Below are 25,249 nucleotides of genomic sequence, written 5' to 3'. Positions count from 1 at the left end.
GACTTTATATGCATCCACATGTATCTATCATTATTTGCCCTATGCTATAATTCACACACTATATTTTGCATCTCTGTTTATGTAAACTTAAGATCGGCATGGGATTATAGCATTTGTACCCTTTTTCCTCATCTAGATAACCAAGGAAAATATGTTTAATTGAATTAGGGTCCATCTTCTTTCTCAAATTATATGGGATGTAAACATAGCATTGCAACCAAAGACCTTAAATAAGCAACTATTATTTTTCTCCCATACATATTTTCATAAGGTGACATGCTATGCATAATAGTTATGGTTCTCATACTCATGATATGAATGATTGTATGTACTAATAAGTTAGTGGTGTGTGCATTTGATTCCTAAGACTCCTTGCCACTTTAGCAATATTGCATTTCTTCATTTCTACAAATCCATCCTATTATAGTTTATACATGCATATAATGTGCCTCTCAATGCCATTATCTCTCAAGTATTCATTAAATTCATGTAATATGTACTCATCCCCATTTCTTTTCTCAAGGTCATCTCAAGGTCATCATGAGTCTTCTCAATGTTCTCTTAGAGAGGATGAATTGCATTGCTATGCTTTTACTCTCCTACTTTGAGGATCTCTCTTAGACCTCCTACCTTACATGAGGGTGATTGATGCATTTGTATCTTCTTTGATCTTAGCCATGGATTCTTAGTGCCATGTGCATTTCATCAATATATGACATGGTTATGGGGTGTTGCTCTATTTCATGGTTATGGATCAATGTTTTCTTTTCATTTGATTAGCATTGTCGAAAGTTATGGTTTATTTAGAAGCATGCTAGATTTTAGAGAGAAGAAGGGTGGCTTTAAGAATATCAAAAGAGATAAATCATGTACTACAAGTACAAAAGCATAGTAATCTCATTGCAGGTTTCAATCAACCAAAGACATTCAATCACTTGGTATTCACATACTTTGACTTTCACAATCCAATAAGCACATGATCCAAAAACCTCAAGGTATTGCAATTCAAGAGAATAACTTGAGTGTGTATTGGCATATCCCTTATTGAAATTGGAAGCGCTCTAGAGCTAAAAGTTAATCTCACAAACAACTATTGCTTACAATAGACTTGTCTTTAGGCTTGTATGTTTGCAACACCTTTGTGAAAAATACACTTTGATTTTTTAAAATAACCCTCATGGTGGTAATACCTTGAGAGCTTATTTGCCTTGTCTATACCTATTTTGACCAAGCACTACATGGGCCCATGACTTTAACACACCATAGATATCTTCCTTTAGGCCACTATCTTGCCTTTGCATGCCTTTGACACACTCGGTTAAACTATCAAGTATCACCCAACATAACCAAGCATTACTTTTCATCCTCCCTATATCTCCTTTTTAGACTTTAAATCCATTCTTGAGCCCCTTACATGTAATTGTACAATACATATCACCTTGCACATGCATAGCTAATTTAGACCATTGAATTGTTCTGTTCAAAGGACACAAAAGCATCTAAAAAATAACCAATCAAGGTATTGCTACAATGAATACATTGAGGGTCTACCTTCTTTCAACATTTGCACTTATAACTAAAGAAAGTTGCACTTGGAGCTTTGTGACCATTAGCTTGCACACTTCATTAAGACTAAGTGAGTGGCATTGGCAGTTGTTGTAGTCTTGAAAGAAGAACAAAAGTGCTCAAACTGGTCCACTCTCAAGCCATTACCATTTTGAATACCTTGATAGGCTACACTACAAGGCTTTACATCACTCTCTTGACTTATTGTTACCAATGGAAGGTACCTATGTTAGACATTATATCCACCTTGTCTGCAAACCAAGGATCCTCATTCTCATCTTGGTTGACAAATGAAGCCCTTACCACTTTGAAAAGGACCCTCAAGGTATCCCAATGTTGAACACCTCGATTGTGCACTATACATCTACTTTGAGATCCAGTGCCTAACCATCTCACTACTTGTACCCTCAATCTTGTTGGAGACCTTCAAACGTCCAATTGTGCTTGACATAGACCTTGTTGACTACCCTTGAGGTATTCTGACATCGGTACATCAAGGGTGTGGAATATACCTCTCTCAAAGACTTCTTGGACCTTGTCACTTGAGCCCATAAGCCTTGGCTAGAGGAGAAGTAGCTAGTCCTTGACTTAACCCTATGAAACATCCCCCCAACAAAATGAAAGTTACCCTTGAGGTAATAATACCTCAAGGAGCACATAGATAATTTAAAGAGCCTCTTTACAAATAAGATGGTATTTCTCATTTATCCGAAGTACCTTTTTGTCTAGGGGCTCACTTGCATTGAAGAGACATACCCTATTTACACATAAATGATCACATGTGAGGTACTATTATCAAGAAACCTTGAGGGGCTATGTTCCTTGCTATTTCAACCTTTAAAGATCCAACAATCACCCTAAGGACTTGTGTGGACATGCTAAAGTGACTCTGTCTCTACATTCTGCACTTATAATGAGATTAGGAGACCTTATGTGCCTAGTAACAAACCCAAAGAGCACAAAGGACTAGAAATGCCTCGAGGCTAGTGATCATAAGTCTCAGATTCCATGACCATCACAAGCTGAAAGATCACTTGACCTAGGCTTATGTGTAAAGGACCCACCTATAGCTCTCAATCATTGAAATAATACTCATGAAAGTTCAATCAAAAGTGACCATTTCGAATTGCAAATCCCTAGCCTTCACAGTAAAGACACATGTATACACTTTTGGGTGTCTCTGGTGCAATTCAAGAAGCATCCATTCCAAGGAGTCTCGAGAGTACACTTGGTTGAGCCTGAATTCCTTAATGAGCTTCTAAACCTTCCAAAGGTGTGCTAGAGACCATCTATCTCAACTAAAACTTAGCCAAACCAAGTCAAGCTTGCTGGGACCACAAAGCACATCAAATAATACCCTTGAGCACCTCTCTTAATAATAAGAATCCATGTTGCACATATCAAAGCATATTTCATGAAAGTTTTATTAGGCTTTCATTGAAGTTTTAGCTTGATAAATAGATTTTGAGATGGTTTTGTTAGAAGCACTAAAAGTTTTCAAATTTCTACAAAAATTGCCTTACATATGGATAGAGAAGTATACACTTCCTAGTTTATTTGACCCATTCTATTTTTTTCAACTATTAACTTGTGTTGGTCAAATTTCCCTAAAATTTTTCCTTCTTAGCCTTTAACATTGAGGAGTAGTTGCTTTTTAATAGAGGGTCTGAATCGTCACGATCTGCTACTACAACACTAGTGTTAACCCTCACTAACCATTGTACTTCACACCCCCTTAAGGGCAAGGGAAAAAACCTAATATATTAATGTCATAGGGCACTTCATGCAAAAAGAAAAATACATGCACAATCAATAGACCATACCTAGGGATTCTCAGCTTACAAACTCCTAGTGGCCTCAATTGGCTAGCTCCATCTCTAGCTCTTAGTTTTGATCTTTGACCCCACACTTACTCATATCATATTAGTGGTAGGATATACCTTGTCGGGGGTTAAAGAGACTACATGTGCCTAGTTGTCTACATTTACTTATATACAATACCCGCACACCTATACACACTGCAAGTGGCGGGCACCCATCAATGTCACTTTATTTTTCATTATTTTAGTGGTAATAAAATAAGAGAAGGCAGGTCACACATTATGACTATTAGAATTCCCACACACCAGTCTGTCTCCTCTTGCTTGAACCTCCATAGCTCTTGCACTCTTCTTGATTTCACTTATGCTTTCAATTTTCGACTCAACCTTTTAACTAGTATCAGAGCGGGATTTGAGGAGCTTCATTGACATTCACTTTAACCCAACAAGAAAGCTTCATTCACATCTTCCATGGTAGTCACTCTGTGCATTATAGATTTATTGTTAAACATGATTTTCACTCTGTGCAAGATAGAGTTGTTTTTTAGACCTGCTATTTATTGTATGCAAGATAGACTTACTATTCACTATGTTGTTCATTGAATTGTAGATAGACCTATGGTTCATTATGTTGAGGACAAATATGCTATTCATTGTGTTTAGGACAAATTACTATCCACTATTTTTTAGGATAGACTTGATGTATATTGTCAGTGCAAGTATTTAATTGGTTTAATGCTCTATTGATACTTATGGAGGCAAGCTTATTATGATTTGATGATGTATTGATGCTTAGGAAAGGCTTTTGGATTGAATAGATCTTGTTTAGCTTAGTATTTGGAAGGTTCTTTGCTATTGCACCATGTGGACATCAACCTTATAGGCTAAAAGCTTATGTATTGTATGCCTATAGGCACTTTCTGGAGGCTACATGGATGTATTGATGCTTGCATTGATTATTATGCCCGAGTATGCTTATGTTGAGCTGTAAGCCTTGGCTTTCTTTGGACACTAGCACTTACATTTGTTAGTAGTTTGTCAGTGATTTATATGCTTATGGGAAGTATTGTCTAGTGACATTCTTTGGTATCAATGGTCTATGCATATTCATTACGGTTGCTTTGTTTCCACCCTTTTGCCATCCCTTTTGGATAAGCTTTGGGGCTATTTTGTTGTTATTACTATAGCACATACTCTTATCATTTATAGCTATTTGCATTCATTATGGCAGGTACTTCTCATGTATCAATAGATAGTGCTATTTTCAACATTGAAAAGCTTGATGGAAACAACTTGCAATTCCAAAAGATACAAATATGGCAAGTCTTGGTGCAAAAGAAGTAGGTTAAGCCATTGAAGTTAAAGGCACAAAACCAAAGCTTTATGATGGAGAGGATTGGGAAGAGTTGGATGAGTTATGCAAGTCTACTATTATCTTGTCATTATCAAAACAAATGTACTTCAATGTCATTGACACCGAGGGTGGTGCTTATGTATTATGGAAAAAGATTTGTGATATTTATGATGAGTAGAGTCCTCCACTCAATCCTATTGGTTAAAGAAGCTTATGAACCTTTGCATGAAGAAGCGCATGTCTATGTCTACTCATTTGAATGAGCTTGACTCTATTTTCAGCCAATTGGTTTTGTAGGACATCAAGTTTGAGGATGACATAAAGTCTTTTCATTCCTTTCAAAGACATGTGTCCAAGGAGACTATGCCATAAAGATACATGTGGAAGATTAATCATAGCCAAATCAACGGACCTAGAAACAAGCAAAGAGTAGAGGCTACCAGCCTTAACAAAAACAAAACCGCCATAGGTGATCTTCCGTGAAGAATCACCAAAGAATACGTAGTGCATGCTATCATCCAATGGTCAATTGAAATAAGGCTTTTCATCAAAGTTGGGATATCATGTATATCATGAAGCACAAATGAAGCACTAGTACGAAACCACAAATATCGCCTATGCCAATGATATCCAATGCAGTATCATCTTCTAGTCTAACTAAACCCATAACAATATGGTAGCTATGAAACCAATGGTGATGCAGGATAATATGAAAGAAAGCCCCAAATCAAGAAGCCAACACTGAGAATAAACAAATAGTGCATTGGTTAGTTGAGTGGCATCAAGAGATGAAGTTGCAATAATGTAGTCATTAGAACTATACTCCAAGGCATCTTCACACTCAACTTAGGTACAACCTCAATGGAATTTGCATTTTATTATACTTTTTCCTTGCCTTTCTCATTGCACTTATCATTGTGTATTTTATGGCACTATGGCCTAACATGACCCTATTATGAGATTGCCCATGAGATTGAGACTTGCTCTTGTTGGGATGTGAGACTTTACCCACAGTTATTATTACCACTACCACAATTTCTACCTCTAACAATCAATGCATGAGAAGTGCATAATGCATCAATATTCTTCTTGTTTGCTTATTCTATCTTAGTAGAGTACTCTCTACATCGTTGCATTTAAAACCACCGTTAGGGAATTAGCACTCATAGCAATATGAACGTATTCCATGACTTAGGCAGTGTGACAAGCAAGAATCCATTTGCAATATATTCTTCCCTTCGATTATTATTATTTTGATTCATGTGATCATTGTTTGTAAGACCAACAGACTCGTAGATCTAATAAGAATTCTAGTTCTAGGCATGGGGGTTAAGCCTTTGGCTCTTGTGCATTCAAATTTTTGTGGCCCCATGTTGTCTTTGGGTGGTGCAAAGTACTTTGTTACAATCATACATGATTATTCGCATAAGGTTTGGGCCTATCTTATTAAGCAAAAACCAAACATTTTGCTTACATTTCAGCACTTTTCAGCCATAGTTGAGAACCAATCTAGGTATACATTGAAATGCCTACAATCTGACAATAGGGGTAGATGTATCCTTAAGGCTTTTGAGCAGCTATGAAATGAGAGGGGTATTAAGCATTAGTTAACCACCCCACATATACCTCACCCCAAAATGGTATTGTAGAGCATATGAACATGACTATTTAGGAAAGAGTCTATAGTATACTTAGTCATATAGGCTTACCACAACAGTTTTGGGATGAGGCAATTACTATTTCCATGCATCTCATTAATGTTGGGGAGTAAGGTGCATGTGCCGAGCTATCCATGTATTACTACACAGATACACACCTGTACACTGTAGGTGGTGGGTGCCCATCATTGTTGCTTCATTCTTTTTTCTTTCAATGGCATTTGAATAAAGGGAAGACGGTTCACATTGTGACTGTTGGAGTTCCCACATCTTCTCTCTCTGTCTCTCTGTCTCTGTCTCTCTCTCTCCTCTTCCACCATATCTCTTGCTTCCGCTCACGTGCTTCCACTTTGAGCTCACTCCCTTGAACTAGTATCAAAACCATTTTCCCTAAGAGCTCGACATTACTTCAACTTCCATTCAAATACCTACATTAATTCATAGTCAATGGCAGCCATGGCTTCTTCCATTAGAGGTGAGCATTTACCTCTTTTGCTTCGAGGTTGGTTTGTGCCTTCTCTAGGACCATCCCCTTTGGTTGCCTAAGCCTTATTTAATCCATGATTAAGGTTAGTAAGAGTAGCAAGAATAGCTACCATGATTTGTACCTGGATCATGCCCTCTCTACTGCCTTGGCACTTGGGCAATAATCTCCAACACTCCCAAGGTGCCTATGCCTAGCTGCTTGTATGTTACTACACTAATAGTACACATACACACTTGTACACTACAAGTGGTGAGCACCTAGCACTAGCACTTAATTCTTTATTCTTTCAGTGAAAATTGAATAAATGGAAGGCCGATCACACATTATGACTATTGGAGTTCCCATATCTTCTCTCTCTCTCTCTCTCTCTCTCTCTCTCTCCACCATAACTCTTGCTTTCACTTGCATGCTTCCACTCCAACCTCACTCCCTTCAATTAATAGATCCCCATGCATTGCTCTCTTCACAGTTGAGTTGCAGAGGAGATATGGTCTAGTAAACCTCCCTTGTATACATACTTGCAAGTCTTTGGATATGGGGCTTTCTATCATATTCCCAAAAACACAATATTAGTGAGTATGGGAATCTCCCAAATCCCAATTTTTGAATACTAAAAAAGTGGCACCCAAATAACATGCCTATAAGTTTCTCAAAACCATATGATGTGACGTATAATTGAAAGCACTTGAAAAATGGAATCTATTAAGCTATAGAGTGCTCAATTTGGAGTTATAGTGTTCAAGTTATGACAAATCCAAAGATTTGACCATGTGTCCCAAACTTGTGGGAAATTCCCATTTTCCCCAATATGGTGTTCAAAGACGAGCAATAAGTTGGATCCAAAGTCCATGAAATGTGTCTTTCTTAGATGTGGTGATGCAGCTGAGATGGGATATTGCCTTCTAAATCTATAAGCTTGGAAGATTATCCATAGCCATGATCTTATTTTCCATGAGAAAAAGATGCATATGAGACCAGAGCAATTGATTGAGATATACAAGGTGATCTTTCAAGAGGAGCCTCCTATTATAGTATAGCCAGTCCCAATGAAACATTTTACTGTAATTATTGATGACGTAGTGGCCTAGGATTTGCCTTTGTATAGGATCATGATGTTGGACAAAGAGAATAGGCTGTAAAGGCCCGACAACTAGTTTTGAGACACTTTGCAAGAGCTTCACATCCTCCCAACCATTATGAGTCCTCTATAGATTATATCATGGTGATAGACTTTGTGAGTCACTTACCTATGAGGAGACTATGCGTAGAAGGTATTCTCATTCTTGGGATAGGGCTATGCAATCTGAGTTTGATTTGGTATAGAGGCACCGTACATGGGACTTAGTTTCCTTCCTTGATGGAAAGCATGCATTGCCACACAAGTGGATATACAAGTTGAAGAGTATCCCTAGTCACCTTAAGCCAGTATATAAGGCTAGATTGGTTAGTAAGGGCTGATTTTGATGAGATATTCTCTCCAATGGTGAAGATGACTACCCTATGATTGGTCTTGGCCTTGGTTGCTCAATTAGATTTGGATCTCTGTCAAATGGATATCAAGATAAATTTCTTACATGGGGATCTATATGAAAACATTTATATGCAACAACTTAAGGGCTATCTGAAAAGAGGTAGGAAACACCTAGTGTGCAAATTGAAGAAGAGTATTTATGGGCTTAAGTAGGCACCCAGGGAATAGTACCATAACTTTGATGCTTTCATGCAGTCATAGGAATATTCCCATAGTGATATAGATTCATGTCTATACATGAAGAAGGCTTGTGATAGTAGCCTTATTATCTTGGTGCTTTATGTTGATGATATGCTTATTTGTTGGGATTGCTCATGTTGAGCTAGATGCTTTGAAGACTCAGATCAAGAAGAACTTTGAGATCAAGGAAATAGATCTATCCTCACACATACTTGGTATGCACATTACACGCAATTGCTCTAAGGAACCTTTACTTGTCCTAGAAGGAGTACATTCATGGAGTACTTGAGCAATTCCATATGCGTGATGGTAAGCTTATTAGCTGTTCTTTATCGTCTCATAACCAATTGCCCATAGTTAAGATGATGAGAGGGCCAAAATGGCCAAGGTTCCATATGCATTTGCAATGGGCATTTTAACGTATCATTTTTGTAATGGGAGTTGCGGCACGTTATATCATTGCACCGGGTAGGTGACATTGGGACATTGTCAAGGGTATCATGAGATACCTTAAATGCACTACATATATGTGCATTTGCTATGGTAGCTACAATACAAGAGTCTTGGGTTACAATGACTTAGATTATGTAGGACATTCAAAAAGTAGGAATTCTATCTTTGGGTATGTCTTTACTTTTGTTGGAGGGGCATCTCTTGGATGTCCTAGATACAAAAATGCACAACCTTGTTTAGTACCGAGGTTGAGTACATTGTTGCCATTGAGGCTTTATGGTTAGGCCATCTAGGTACAAATTTAGGTATGATTATACACTGCATTATACTCTATGTATATGTTGTACTTTTATCTTTTCTTCTTTTCCTCTTCACTCAAGCACATTCACCTTTAAGTGTGAGGTTATTGGGGGTTAAAGGCTACCTATCCTGCCTAGCTACGAGAAGGAAGTAGAGAATAGGGGATAGAAGATAAGAAAAAGAATTGACAGGAGATTCAAATGAATCCCGAGAATTATATATACAGAAGTAACAAAAGATCTCCATGCATTTTTATTACTAAGGTTGCCCAAAGTAGAAGAAACCAAATCATCATCATCATGCATTGCATCAATAGTTGCCAAAGCATCTACAATACTCCTCACCTTCAAAACATACTCATTTATAGATATTTTATCTATCTTCAAAGTGTTCGAGCTCAATCTTCTATGCATTTGTATTTATTGAAAACAAAATTTTGAAGGTAGTCTAAGCTCCATGTGAACTCTCTACATTTCTTATATACCCCAGTATAGTGTGTTATCCATGATTATATACAATCAATACACTTTTTTGTATTTTATATTCCACTCTTTCCAAAATTTTAATTATTATGTAGCATTCAGAGGATCACTTAGCTCTAATTACTTTTCTTCACTTGAAACAAACTCATAAAGACCTTTTTCAACAAGAATGTTCATCACATGAAACTTCCACGATGGTTAGTTATTCTTGTCTAGCATCTTAATAATATGATTTTCATTGTTCTTGGTCATTATGAATATATACAAACACTCCCCCCCAGAAATTATGAAGGTTGTTTTTGGCTGATCCTTTGGGGCCAAGTGAATCTTGTTGTACCCATTGAAACCATTTAGAATAGAATGCATTTAAGCCCAACGATCTCATCTAGGATACTATCCAAGTAGGAAGAGGAAAGGAATCTAGAATAGGGGCTTTGTTTAACTTTTTATCATTCACACAGATCTAGAGCTTTTTAGTATTCTTGGAAACAATTACGCTAGGAGAAATCCACTTGTCCATGTACGTAGGAGCAAGAATCCAATATGAAGCCATCAATCCATGGAATCGTATCTCTCTTCACAGGAATATAGTAATGATAAAATCTTGGATCCAACCTTTCATATCTCCAAGATATCCTTGAACTTTGAAAGTAGGAAAATCAACTGCTCCTAAAACTTGGGATCCACTAATCTTAACCGGCTTGGTTTTCCCAATGCGAAGTTACATCATAACTAATTCGCCTTTTGTTATACTGCACTGACTTTTTGCAGTAGCCAAGCCTTGAATTCATGTTCAAAAAAATCAATCCATGGGATCACATCTAGCTTCAAATGAATAGATACTAGGCCAACATTAGCCACCAAATTTTGGCATCTTCATCCAATAGTGGGATACTAGGTCAACATTAGCCACCAAAAATCATCATCATCATCTAGTCCTTCAACCATATTCACTGTCTTTTTGACCATAGGCCACAATACAAAAGGTGGTGGGTAAGTATTATTGAGATAAAGCCCATCAACTTTGTTATGACCATGCTGCAAAGTCAAGCGGTCCTAATCCCAGTTATTGCTATGCTGACCCAAGCCAGCTAAAGCCATAGGCATATTAAACAAAGGTGGTAACCTTCACCTCCTTGGTCCATGCTTAGGACTACCAAAGAGACAAAAAATGGAGTTTCAACTATATCAATCAACATAGATTGAAGCACTCTCAGTGGTCAAACATGTTGCTAGTTTGCCATCCAAACTAGAAATGGTACTAGTTCCCATTCTAGTAAGCCAAAATCCTAGCAAGTAGCCACTATAATCATATTTGCTCTTGGTCTATTATCAATCAACACATCATTGATTACTTAAACTTGACATCACACATAATTACCAACATCATTGGATCAGATAAGGGGTCCCAATGACATTAGTTCACCTTGAATTTTCTTCACTTCATCTGAAAGAATTGTGGCAATCATGGCTACCACCTTTGGCACTAGGAAAGTAGACCGATTTGGCTAAAGAATTTTGAGAAGATGATCCCAAAAAGCTAGGGTCAAATCCAAAAGCTGGCCTAAAGGAATACCAATTGAATAAGGCAAAAGAGAAAATTTCATTGACCCCATCAAGTGGGTTTGAAGCTCCCAACATACACCATGGTCCTTTTAGCATTGTTGAAGTTGATATTCCACTAGAACAAGAATCCTCTAACATAGCTATAGGAGTCATAGACCAATCTGCCCCAATGGTTGTCTACTCAACTTCATATGGCAAGTGCTCCATTAGCATTTGATTTTGAGGGTTAAATGGATTTGAAGACTTAGTTGGCTCTCTTAAAGAGTTCTAGTTGAGATGCTAAGTGGTCTTGAGATACTTCTCTATCCCATTTTGATGTCCTTTGTTGGTACCTCATTGGGTAGAAATTTGCCACTCCTAGGACCCTATCTCTGGTCTAACTCCTTCTCGAGGATTCATTATCACATTCTTGGAGGATTTCAATAATGTGAAATATGAGTAGATTTGTTTGGCATATCTTTTGAGGGGGACAATAGCTAGAGCCCACTGGGAAGAAAAATGTAGCTCTTCGTGATCATGTGGATCGCCACACAGGGCAATATCCAAGAGCATTAGCAACGTCTCCTTACCTATCAGCGTGCATTGTTGGATTTTATTGAGCAAGTGTGTGATTAGTTGCAATGTGCTCAGGTAGAGGTGGTAATGCTATGGTCTTAGGTCGTAGGTTAGGAAGACAAGGATAACTCCATTCTCATCTAGCTAGAGCAATAGAAGAATTGTTTGCTACAAGAGATTCATGTGATGAGTGGGTGGTAGCTAATCAATAATTCCATGCCGCTTTTTAGGACGTGTCCAAAAATTAATCCAATGGTTACAATATTCCTCAGCCTTAACCCCTTAGTCCACCTCCTGTGTAGAATTGGTCATCTCCTCCTACTATCTGGGCTCATTCTCCTCTGATTCAAGCCATTATTGTTCTTGCTCTAGGTCTTGCACCATTGTGTCCTCCATCTCCTAGTTTTGTTTCAAATCATGTGGCTCTAGATGAACCTACTCCAAATGATTCTAGCGACATAGAAGAAGATCAACTCTAGTGGATTTGAGTCCACTATACATGCCATTATTGGGCATTGCACATTGGATGGTCTCAAATGCGATGTCAAATTGAACAATCATGACATATTTGTCGATTGGCAATGTAGCTATAACTACAATCATGCATTGTTAGGATATATTTGCAATGATAATGATAATGATGTTGTTATCATTTCCTTTTTGTATTCGGATGTCTCTTTGCATTTCTTTCTATCATTTATGTGTGCAGTATGTTGTGTTTCATCTTCTTTCATTCAGTGTTGGGTATGGATTAGGAGGTCTATTATACATTTTGGTTATGTTTGTATTGGATTACAACAACCCCAGCCCCCTTGCCCACACACACATGTAAGGGACAAACAAAAAGAGAGAGATTCAAGAGGTAAGGTCCTGAATATTTTCTCATATTATTACACTTAGGAGACAAAGAAAGATCAAGGCCCATTCAACATCTACTCTACAAATATGTCACTAAGAGTTGGCACCACACACAAGTAAATTGACATGGGCATGTAAAAACTACAACAAAGGTATACTAGCCACATGGTTGCAAACTTGGTCCCATCTTTGCCAAATGGAAGAGAGAGAATGCAAAAATACAAATGAATGACCATAATGTCTTTTAAACTCTACCTAGTTCATGGTGTACCTCCATTTTTGAAGGTGCTCCATCAACTCCAAAAGTTATGATATGAAAGTTAAGTGTGGTTCAGTAAGCCATCCACGTATTATTAAACTTAACTACACAGACTTATGAAGTAGGATTTGTTTTGCATCGAATCCACCCTCTTGTCTCAATGCTCATTGCCTTCAATGCGCCAATTTGCCATCATATTACCTCAAAACATGTGGGGAAAGTTGACTTCGTTACTAATAGTTCACAAATATGAGTGGGGAAAGTTGAGTTCATAGTCCCTATCATACTTCACAAAGATGTGTAGGTGAAGTTGCTGGATTTGAATGCACACACCGGAGCTCATAGGCATGAACTCAAAGCAAGGGAGCTATGCTCTTGAGACCTGATATTCTTTGTTGCCCCTTCCGCATAGTTCTTGAACTTGTATTGTTCTTAGGGTTACAACTTACAAACATGTCCGAAGTGAATACCCTGGGTGGGCAACCCGCCTATGTCACAAATGGGTTAGGCCTTTGCATTATGCATAGATATAGTGGAGTAGCTAAAGGCCTAAAAGCATTAGAAACATTTTGCTGCCAGCTAAGGAGACATTCAGCTGAGCCAGCGCCGATGAGGGCGGGTCCTTGAGTTGACTGCATCAGTAAATCCAGCTGTTTTCCCTGCGAGTCTGCTTTCTTTTTTTCCCCTCTTTATCATTATTATATCATTTTGGCCCTTGTCTTCCATCCAATAAGCTTACAAACATGTCTTGCACCCCCTCCTCTCTCTCTCTCTCTCTCTCTGTCTCTCGATCCGTGTCTCGTTGCTTTTCTGTGCAGAACCTCTCTGCCCGTAGGTTCTGTCGATTTAAAAAGAGGTTTTGTTCCTGATCCAAACGTTTATCTCTGCCTCTTTTTGCAGCCCAAACGATTCAAAGAAGCTTTTATCGAACATCTCTGCTGTCGTCTGTCCATCTGGGTTCCGGCTCCTCTTTCTAATTTATTAACTCTGATTTAAATATGCAGTTTTTCCCTATCCGATCAAGCAACATTGACCTGGTTGATTGATCATGCAGTTTTTAACTATGTAATCAAGCTACATCAACCTGGTAACCTGTATATAATGGAGACACTCTCTATTCTCCTGCTTACACCGTTTTTCATTAAAGAATTAGGCGATTGTTAGACAGATTAGTAATGCTTTAAGTTTGCAGTGAGACTTTCTATTGGCTCATGTGACATGTCGCCCTTTTGGGGCCCTTCGCATAGTTCCTACTTTCCTTTTTGAGACACTTCTGTTTGCCTTCTTTTCTCCCTGCAGCTCCCTCCTTTTATATGATTGATCTCCTGCAGAAAGGGCCCTCCTCTTCTTTTGTCCCGTGGGTCACTAACCTTTGTTTCTTCCTCTTCACAATCTAGCCTAGTGTAGTACTTGTATGTGTGAGAGAAGCCTCTCTGCCCCCGCCCTCTCTCCCCTGCCCCCCCAAAAGAATCTAGTACTTGTATATGTAGGAGAAGCTCCCGGCCCCCTTCTCTCTCTCTCCAAGGCACATCGGATTTGCCCTTGGGGCATTTTGTTGCAACCCCAACTAAAAGGACTCTTTCGAAGAACTGGTAGAATCAAGCCTTCCTTCACGTGTGTAATTTTACGTAGCTTCATGCTCCCATTTCCAAATTTGATGGTCCCAAAAGGGAAGGAACAGAGCGCCTGCTTGTGGCCGCGGAACAGAGCATTCAGTTGTATGCATTTGTGGGCACATGCAAGCTTTGCTTTCTCAGGATGATGGCACTGAATTGCTTGTGCCTTTGCAGTCTTTTCTCATAATGTACCGTCTTGTGCATACACTCTCACGTACAGGGAACAGAGCTTTCAATTGGAGGGAGCTCTGTGTTCCGTCTAAATTTTTTTCGCATTCCTCCATTTTTTTCGAATGGAAAAACTTCCTGCTTGAGCTTGCACCAAATTGGGCTCCTTTATATTCGCACAAAATTAGCTCCTCTGATCAAATTATGGGTCGTGAAGGAACCACCCACAGGCGATAGAATGCAGGACGAAGTCAGGCTAGACATGTCTATGGACGCTCACAACAGTGTAGGATCAATGCCAACTTTTGAGCAACGAAAATATAAATTTAGGCCCAAGAAGACTGGTCCGTGGGACAGGTAATGCTCCCCAATCTCTGATAAATTAGCAGTTTTGGTCAATTATCCCATCCCACCATTGTTTACACTTTGTGACATTTGATTCTAGCCTTTTTGAATGTCCTGCACTTTAGGCTACGATCCAGAAGGCTCCTGTTTTCACATAAAAAATTCGAGTCGCGTTTTGAATTTCTAAGAATCTGCATGCACATTGTCATTGTAACCCTCAGCATAGGCTGTTATCTTCCTTGTCAGGTTATCAATGGAGAAAATGGTCTTTTCTCTTTTCCCAGGAAACATAAATAATGTCTTTGTAAACAAAAGTTTCAGGCCTAGTGAAGAAATGGATTTAGCAAAGCGTGTACTGAGGACAGGACGAAGACCCACAACTTCTTTGATGTCTGATGAATCAGCTGTAGACTACGATTTGGGATTATTTTCAAGCAATCAAAGCCGGCACCCCTCTGCTGCGAGCTACCCATCTATGCGAGCCATAGCCTCAGGAGCTCAACACACAACCGAGAGCAGTGCCGCCTACTTCCAGTGGCCACCATCATCAAGGATCCATGGGACTGCAGAAGAAAGGACTGCATACTTTAGTGGATTACAGAAAGACGTGCAATCTGAAGCTGAAGAGCGCATGCCATCAGGCCAGCAGGCCACAACATTGCTGGATCTCATGACCATCAGGGCTTTCCATAGTAAGGCCTTGAGACAATTCAGCCTTGGCACGGCAGTCGGATTCCGAACAAAGCGAGGGAGCCTTACAGACATTCCTGCAATCATCGTGTTTGTTGCACGCAAGGTCCACAGTGAATGGCTTCAAGGCTTTCAACGGCTTCCCCCTGTTCTTGAGGTGCTTATGATCATGTTGCCTACTTCCCATTTTGTTATGTATTTGAATCACCAAACTCAATTTCAATGCAGCGTAGTTACATATTACAGAAGGTGTCCACTGTTCACCAAGAGTACGATGATAAGCGATTATAAGTGTTGTAGAAGCCTCCATCACGCCTGCACTGTACTGGGTGTAATAACAGCTAGGAAAGAGGTCTTTGAAAGAGAGCTCATACTGTGGACTTTCACGGTTTGTTCCTGTAGTACAGTGCCAAAAAGTGAATGCTTAATTGTTTTGCATTTTATTTCCATGATAGCCATGAGCTATTTCAACTCAGATGGTGATCCACATGATTTTCTTTTGGACCTGCAGATAGTGACGAAAGGATTTGATAGCATCAAATTTTTCATAGTACATCATGGAATCTAAACAAGGACTGTGATATTGCAGGGGCCAGGGGGCATATGGTGCGATGTTGATGTCGTAGAGTTTTCATACTATGGCACGCCGGCAGTTGTACCAAAGGAGCAAGTTTATACAGAATTAGTAGAGGGTTTGCGAGGGAATGACCCTTGCATAGGTCCAGGTTCCCAGGTATTATTACACACTGCAAATTGAGCTCTTCTTTAACATATAATCAAAGTGACACGTACAAGGTACATGAGGTTTTTAGGCTTTCAGCTTAAACAGGCATGTTAAACTCAGGTAGCGAGTCAGGAGACTTATGGGACACTTGGAGCAATCGTTCAAAGTAAGACTGGGCCACGCCAAGTCGGATTCTTGACTAACAGGCATGTTGCAGTGGACCTTGATTACCCCAATCAAAAAATGTTCCATCCATTGCCACCTAATCTTGGCCCAGGCATATACCTGGGTGCTGTGGAAAGAGCAACCTCTTTTATTACCGACGATCTGTGGTATGGCATTTTTGCAAGCATGAATCCAGGTAAAGGAAATGTTTGACTTAATGTAATCCTCAACTGGATTTTATTACCTGCAGGCTCATAATTTTCTTGTTTGGATGGGAGCAGAGACATTTGTGCGTGCGGATGGTGCATTTATTCCTTTTGGAGATTGCTTTGACATGTCAAGAATAACTACAATGGTTAAAGGGGTAGGTGATATGGGGGATGTATTGTTTATAGACCTCCAGGCCCCTATAGGAAGCATTGTCGGCAGGCAGGTAGTTAAGGTTGGTAGGAGCTCGGGTGTAACAAAGGGAAGCATTATGGCTTATGCCCTTGAGTATAATGACGAGAAAGGGATTTGCTTCTTTACAGATTTTCTCATTGTTGGAGAGAACAAACAGGCATTTGATTTAGAGGGTGATAGTGGAAGTCTAATACTTATGACTGAAGCAGCTGGGAAACCTAGGCCGGTTGGGATTATTTGGGGTGGGACAGCAAATCGAGGCCGTCTGAAGCTTCAGAATGGGCATGGCCCTGAGAACTGGACAAGTGGAGTAGACCTCGGTCGGCTCCTAGAGCAGCTGCAGCTGTCATTGATATCAAGCAGTGCTGCTCTTGCAGGTATGCATGTGAGTGTCTTTTTTTGGACATGTCTTTTCCAGAAGAGTGATACCCTGCTTATTGCAAAGTGGGCATTTTCTAGATTATAACTGTAATGATTGAGAAAAGCTAAGTCTTACTTGTGCTTCATCTTTCACTCCTGCATCGAACTGTCTGGACACATGTGGACTCCGTCTTTTTAGTCATGATTAGATTTTTGAACATGCGATCAGGATGGCCGAGTCTGTGTTTACTAGGTCACTTTTAATACTAAAAGAAAAATACTGCCCTATTGAGTCCCCAATGTGGTAGCATTGCTACCACTTGGGGCTACAGAGAGGCATAACGATCACCAATGATGCTTTTTGGTGGTTGAATTGGCTCTTGCCCTTTGCAGGATGATAGTATTGCTATCAGGAGTTAGGCTCATATCTCTGAGATTGTGGGTCCAAGTCACCCTGGTGCTACAGGGAGGGATAATGATCCCTGTCAGTGGGTCTTGCCCTTTGCAGGAGAATTCTATGGACAGATTGCAGTCCCTCTTTATGTGCCACATTTAGGGTTGTAGGTCCTTTCTTGATCCAGTGTGGCTCTTCTCCCAGTGCCCAGCGACCAAGTGTTGTATGTGGTGAGCTGCACATGGTTGCCACAAAAAACAAAAGAATGGACCACTGAGGTCATAACTGTAAATCTAAGCATTTATTCCCATGAGTGTGAAAAATGTATGCATGTCATATATACTTAATTTATGCTGTGCATAACGGAGGTCATGTTTTGAATGACCTTAAAAAGACACTTATAGTTTTGTATTGGGGAATGTAATCAGCTGCAGTTGAGGAGCAAAGGCAGTGGACAACTGGGTTGGTAATTGGACCAGCTTTGGAAGAGGCATCAAGAGCAGCTTGGCCAGGGTCAGAACAAGAAAGGGGAGAGCCAAGCCAACCTGCTGGTGCTGAGGAACCATCAGAAACTGGAATGAGGACGCTGACAGAACAACAGCCAGTAGATGGAACCAGCATTAGAACCCAGGAAGCTCAAAGTCTTGGAATTGAGGATCCTATGAGTTCAACAGCGATGTTACTCTTGGACTTTGGTTTTGCTCCTAGGGAGAGGGAAGTACAGCCTGAATCTGCAGACCAGGCAGCCACTAAGGAGGCCAGTAATGAAGAGCTTCCCTTTGCACTCAATTTGTTTGACAGGGACCAAAAAAGAAGAAGATCACCAGACAGCTGATCTACCGAAAGCAAGGAGTTACTTTGTTCAGCTGCATTGGCCATTTTCTAGGTTGGCATTTTTATCCCCATTTTTGTTGTGAAAATCTATAGCAAGGGGGTGCCCAGATTTTTGCAGTATATACCTGAGGATGAATCGACCACATGCTTTCGATGGAGCCCCATTTCATCCTAAGCTGCAAGATAGGTAATAAGGCATTTTGCAAGGCACAGCTGTGATGGAGGACCAGTCTCTGCATTTTTTTAGTTCTTTGCCACCATATTCTGTCAGTTCTCAGTCAAGCTGAATGCTAATGATGTGTGTCAATTTCCATGCATGCTTAGCTGCATTCTTTGGTAACTAGTGGCACATGGCCTATGAGGCCCTATTCTGGGAAGGGATTGTTGCATACCTATGTCATCCACTGACCTCTTCAACATTCACAGAGTGCAGCATGTTCGTATCAAACACTGCTTGGCTTTACTTCATTCTAGCTTGTCATAACAAGGTCACCTCTCAAGTTAAGGCACCTTTCCAAACTAAATTAACGCAGAAGTTCATCAGTGTCGTCTTCCCATTTCTTACAGGAGATTGGATAGCACACATGACATGTGGTAGAACCTCAATGGATGCAGATAATGAGAAATACACAGCTTTATATCTTAATGCCTTGTAATGAACTCATACATTGAATGCCGCTCTCATGATTGACAAGCTAAATATACTGGTTAGACCTTATCTGTTTTAGGGATGTAGCAAGTGTATTTAAGTTATATCATTTATATGTTTAGTATAGGTGCCTCATCATGATCCATGACACAACCTTACGGTGGTGCCACACTTAAGCACTTAACTAGACTCTCAAGAGCTAGCATGTTTAAGGAAGCCACATTTCTAGTATTAAGGAGGCAAAAGTCTTGTCAGATTCCTTTCCAATTTTCGTCTCTTTCTTTCGTCAAGAGGAAATACTTTTAAAGGTAAGAAATGGTTGCATTCGTCTCTCTTCTCATCTAGATGTACCTATTATAGCTTTTGTGTGTGTGTGTGTGTGTGTAATCAAGAGGCTATCCTAGTGGTAAGCCACTTGGTTTTCATTAACCCATTGACCTAGATTCAATTCTCCCTTTGGTAACACCTATACTAAAGGATTGTGCAAGATGTAGGAGTTGAACTAAATAGCTTTTGGTCACCATCGTGTTCAACTTAACCAATTGAGTTACATCCGTTTAGTTATCCTCTCTCTCTCTCTCTCTCTCTCTCTCTCTCTCTCTCTCTCTCTCTCTCTCTCTCTCTCTCTCTCTCTCTCTCATTTAAGTTGTACTAGTGGTAAGCCACTTGTTTTATCAACTCATAAACTTGGGTGCATATCTTGCTTTTGGTTCTTATTACTAAATGATTAGACCAATAAGAATTAAACTCAAGACCTACTAGTCACCATGCACTAAATGAATTGTGCAAATCATCTCTAGCCAACTTGTGCAAGTCATGTCTAGTTGACTTGTTGCATTGCCAATAATGCTGCAGCAAGCCTATGTGCCCCCTCTTATATGTGTGCCATAATCATTTTCCTCCAATCCATTTCCTTCGTGACATTGAACTTATTACTAAATGACTAGACCAATAAGAATTGAACTCAAGACCTACTAGTCACCATGCACTAAATGAATCGTGCAAATCATCTCTAGCCAACTTGTGCAAATCGTGTCTAGTTGACTTGTTGCATTGCCAATAATGTTGCAGCAAGTCTATGTGCCCCCTCTTATATGTGTGCCATAATCATCTTCCTCCAATCAATTTTCTTCATGACACTGAACTCTAAACCACTTCTTATATGGAAAACACATACTATAACTAGGAAGAATGACAACCAAACTAGTAAGATTGTAGAATTTTTAGTTACAACTATAGAAATTTGGCATCTTTAGTCTCTTCCAACTCTAGTAAAGTCCTTTTTCTAGTTAGCATCTAGACAATTGAAGCCTTATCTAACAACATTAGATAACAACTTATTGTATAACTACTAACAATATCGACCTAACTACAAAATTTTAGTTTTCACTAGTTATAGTTAGCAATTGCTATCCTCTAACTAGCAAATTATGGATAACCTTTTAAGTTATCTTGGAACTCATCATTTTCCTAGGTATAGCTAGTAAGTAAATGCCCTTTTGATTAGAAATTTAGGTTTGTATAATACTTAATTGCATGTAAGCTATCCACACTAGTTGGCACAAAAGTAGAACCATAAATGCTGAAAGGCAATAATGAAACAACATTAATGAAAGACCTCCACATGACTAAAACAATGTGTGTGGCCCAAACAACAAAGAGTTGTGGCATTCAATAATAACACTATCGTGTTGATCAAATCACATGGCCACATTGGCCAAGCATAGATGATGGTCATGCCATCCATCATATTGTAAATCTCATGATCATATTGGTGAGAGAAAAGCATATTGCCCTAATGGATTAAATAGAAACTCCACACACTAACACAAACATGTGGTACAAATGAGTAACAAGAGCAATATTCAAAGTGCATGGCATATATTATAGCTAAGGAAACCATAGGGTCATATCTAGCATCATGAAAAGTAGATGGCCATATTGGAAAGGAAAGCACACCACCAAATGCATGGCCATATTGGCCACGAAAGAGCACATGGACCAAAAAGGACCACCAAGGCCAAGCACATATCCATCTCATCAGTTAGAATCTAGAAAATTGATGCCTTATTTAGCAACATTATATAACACCATGGTGACAATAATTGATCTAACTAGAAAATTTTAGTTTTCATTAGTTATAGCTAGCAACTACTATCATGATTTTCCTAGATATATATAGTAAATAAATGCCCTTTGATGAGAAATTCATGTTTGTATAATATTGACTTGCATGGAAAGCTTTGCACACTAATTGGCACAAAACTAGGACCATAATGATTGAAAGGCAATCATGGTAATTAAAACAATGTTAAAGAAAGACCTCCACATGACTAACACAATGTGTGTGGCCCAAACAACAAAGAGTCATTGCATTCAATAACAACACTAACCATGTTGACCAAAGTGGCAACATTGGCCAAGCATAGATGATGGCCATGCCATCCATCGTATTGTAAAGCTCATGATCATATTGGTGAGAGAAAAGCACAATGCCTCATTGGATTAAATAGAAATTCTACACGCTAACAAAATATTCCATGTGGTACAAATGTTTAAATGTGAGAAGACCAATGTTCAAATTGCATGGCCTATATTAAGCAAACCATAGGGTCATATCTACCATCATGAAAAGTAGATGGCCATATTGGAAAGGATAGCACATCGCTAAATGCACAACCATATTGGTCATGGAAGAGAATATGGACCAAAAAGAACCACTAAGGGAAAGTGCATAGCCCTCTTAACTGAAAACCAAACTATTGCATTGCCCAAAACATGTGGCTACAAAAAATAAGCAAACTACATGGCCACCTCTATGATGCAATGCATGTCACCTTTCAAAACAACATTAAACTCATAAACTTCATGTCTTAAAACACAAATGTAAATATCAAGGATTCTAGGGATTGCCAACTATTGTAGTCAGCTTTGTATGGAAGTTTACATTATGATGGATGGCAAGCTACTTCAAGGTTCATTGTGAGGTGATGCAAACAACAAGAAGGTTGCACCTAAAATAACATTACAAGGGTGAAAGTATATTACCTTTTCAAAGAAATAGTGCTCTAAAACAATGAAAGTTTAATTAGATATCCTCATTTTAGTAGGTTTTGAAATTGAGCAATTCCATAGAAAAGTGTCAATGGGAGTGTATATGATTCTCAAAAATCTCAAAGGGAGATGAAAGAATTCAAAAGATGTAGAAGCTCTTGCAAACGGTCGATGGAACATTGCAAGTGCATCATAATAAAGAAAACCACAAGAGGAAAATAAGATAATGCATCATAGTTGTAAATGCTTTGCTACAAAATGAAGATACCTTAGACTTTTCATTGATGGAATGACCAAAAGAAGTCAATCTTGTCTCCCCTTTCCTTGTCTCATAAAGGATATTAGTGAACAAACACTTGTAAATTTATTTGGTGGCATGCATAATGTAGGACAAGCAAGTACATCTTAAGGTATCAACATGTGCAGAATCATCCTAACCTTACTACAATCATTGTGAATGTAGTGCTCTCAAGTTGAGATGATTCTTTGTCACTAGTTCTCTATATGTAGCTAGATATAGACTTGTAGTCTACACCTATAAGAAACCATATATCACTTGCATTAAAAAAAAAAGCATTTATTTACATGCTCTAGGTACATGTTCGATGGAGAATAGTGAGTACAAAATATGTGAGTGCTCAATAATTGTGATGTGTGTATAATGTTAATGTTATATCTCTTTTGTTATGTTTGTGTGTGGAGGAATAACTTGGATCAAACTAACTCAACCATAGTTAGTGTACACCTATGTTTTGTTGTGTTGGTTTTCATTTTAGTTTTGATGGTAGCAAAAGAAGAGCAAAGAGTGCACAATAATCCTATTTTGTGTTGTGTTGGCTTCATTTTAGGGTATTCGAATGTTAGAATATCAAGCTCCTTCATGTGTGTTTGACCGACATGAGCTAGACACAGCTAGTCTGGCTAGATCAGTTAGGTACATTCAATAAGTCGGTTCTACTTCTGGTGTGAATGGTATTTATGACCTTAGGTTGTATATGCACTAAAGTGTGTGTTGAAGATATAATGAGAAGAATAGAGAGAGGAAGCATGTTGCTTCACTCTGTGTCTTGCTCACTACCTGCATCCCTGAAAGCTAATATGGTATCAGAGCCATGAATGGGCTCATTGGTGGAATGCACTGGAAAAGAAGACTTGAAGCTTGAAGACAGAGTGTATCTATGAAGTAGCAAGGCTGCCATTGTTACTCTATCAAGGTATATGTCAGGGTCTATGCATTCTATCTATGCAAGAGCTTGTTATAGCTTGTTGGGCAGTCTCTCAGGGCATCATTAAGCACTAGAGTGTGCTCTATGGTCATCATTGTCATCGAATGCTGTTGCTACATACTCCAGGCCAGTCTGCGTGTTTGCGCCTGCTGTGGCTGAAGGCATATCTCACTGCAACACAAGGCATTGGGAGCTCATCAAGCAATCTACAGCTTGCTTATACACCTTGGAAGGTGGTTGAAGGTCTTGGCATGCTATTACTTGGATGTGTGCTCAGTTATGAGCTACAGATATGATCTACAGATCTGAAATAAGAGTAGTTTAGCTGTAAATAGTGATAGGGCAGCTTGTATCTGATCTTGGTTGGAGCTTGAAGCTCTCTGACATGCTTTATGGACCTCATTGGAGCCTAGGAGCACTCTGGAAGACATATGTATCAGTTCTCATGCCTTTGAGCTGAAATTTCTTGAAGGAAGTACTCAAATCTGGAAGTGTAAACAGGCTGGAAACCTGTCTCGAAATAGTGGGCAGCAAGCATTAGCTTCCATTGAAGCATTACATAACACTTGGCTGGCATTTATCATATGTATGACATGGGATATGTCTGCTGGAGGTTTATGGATTGAGTTGAGCATTAAGTGATCATGGAAGTTGAAGTCTAAGGCTGGTAATTACTGCAGTGACATTGTCTCAGTGGTTGCAAGCAGTAAATGCAATCTATGAATTGGATTCATGAAGACAGGATGCCTATAGTTAACCGAATGCTCATGTATTGAACCTAACACTTCAAAGTGAATGTCTGATATGAGTTGAGGTTGTTTTGGAGCTGGATAGACTTTGGTTTACTGAGAACTTGCTGATTGCAATCTGTAAGCAGAAGGTTTGATACTTATACCTGCTATCTATGCACTGACTTGTGCCTCGTTGGTTATGCTTGGATTGCTACATGTACAAGCAGATGTCTATGAAGGTTTGGGACATGTATGACATGTATATCACTCAGTTTTGGGCTTGAAATCACTGTTGGTCAATCACAGAATTACAGTTTTCAAACTGCATGTATGTATCCTGGCAGTGAGGTTGGAAGAGGTTCAACTGAAGTAAATATATTGCATCTGTATTGTCTGTTTTGCCTACAGGTTAGGTCACTTGGTTGAGGGTTGTTGTGGATTGTCAGTGGGCTGAAATACCCTATTTTTATTGCAATTAATTGCAGAAAACTGTCATAAACAGTTCCAGGCTGAAGTTGAACTGTGAAGAAGATCTTGGTTTGTAGGTAGTCAGGCAAGGTCTACAACATGGCAAATGCTGATAGAATTGATAATGTAACCTAGATTGTGGGAGAAAAGGTTGATAGCAACAATTATGCAATATGGAAGTTTCGCATGGAGAACTTTCTGATAGGCAAAGGATACTAGGACTTAGTGATAGGTGTTGAGGCTGAACTTGAAGTTCTAGAAAGGAATCCTATAGCTGATCAAAGATGAGTGCATCGAGCTTGGACGGAAAGAGCTCGCAGGGTGTTACATTGGTTGTCATTATGTATCTCAGAT

General features: G+C 39.2%; 1 protein-coding gene across 6 annotated transcripts; it reads left to right on the top strand.

Annotated features, from left to right (window-relative positions):
* Positions 1-13,832: 13,832 nt before the first annotated feature.
* On the top strand, positions 13,833-19,701 carry LOC148030929 (protein NARROW LEAF 1-like). Of its 6 annotated transcripts, none has more exons than XM_087684479.1 (6): positions 13,833-15,210; positions 15,445-16,045; positions 16,478-16,621; positions 16,733-16,973; positions 17,059-17,564; positions 18,362-18,545. In XM_087684479.1, the coding sequence occupies exons 1-6, from the start codon at positions 15,092-15,094 to the stop codon at positions 18,401-18,403; spliced, it is 1,653 nt and encodes a 550-aa protein (XP_087540605.1). In that variant the 5' UTR covers positions 13,833-15,091; the 3' UTR covers positions 18,404-18,545. The 6 variants fall into 6 exon arrangements, with proteins under 6 accessions (XP_087540605.1, XP_087540600.1, XP_087540599.1 ...); XM_087684474.1 differs by having other exon boundaries at positions 13,838-15,210; positions 17,059-17,556; positions 18,368-19,701; XM_087684473.1 differs by having other exon boundaries at positions 13,844-15,210; positions 17,059-17,556; positions 18,362-19,698.
* The last annotated feature ends 5,548 nt before the right edge of the window (positions 19,702-25,249 follow it).

Source organism: Lygodium microphyllum, chromosome 9 (assembly GCF_053477565.2).
Source record: "Lygodium microphyllum isolate KBCC chromosome 9, Lygodium_microphyllum_v1.1.10, whole genome shotgun sequence".
In the NCBI taxonomy this organism is placed as follows: Eukaryota; Viridiplantae; Streptophyta; class Polypodiopsida; order Schizaeales; family Lygodiaceae; genus Lygodium; species Lygodium microphyllum.
This window is presented reverse-complemented; position numbering and strand designations above follow the sequence as displayed.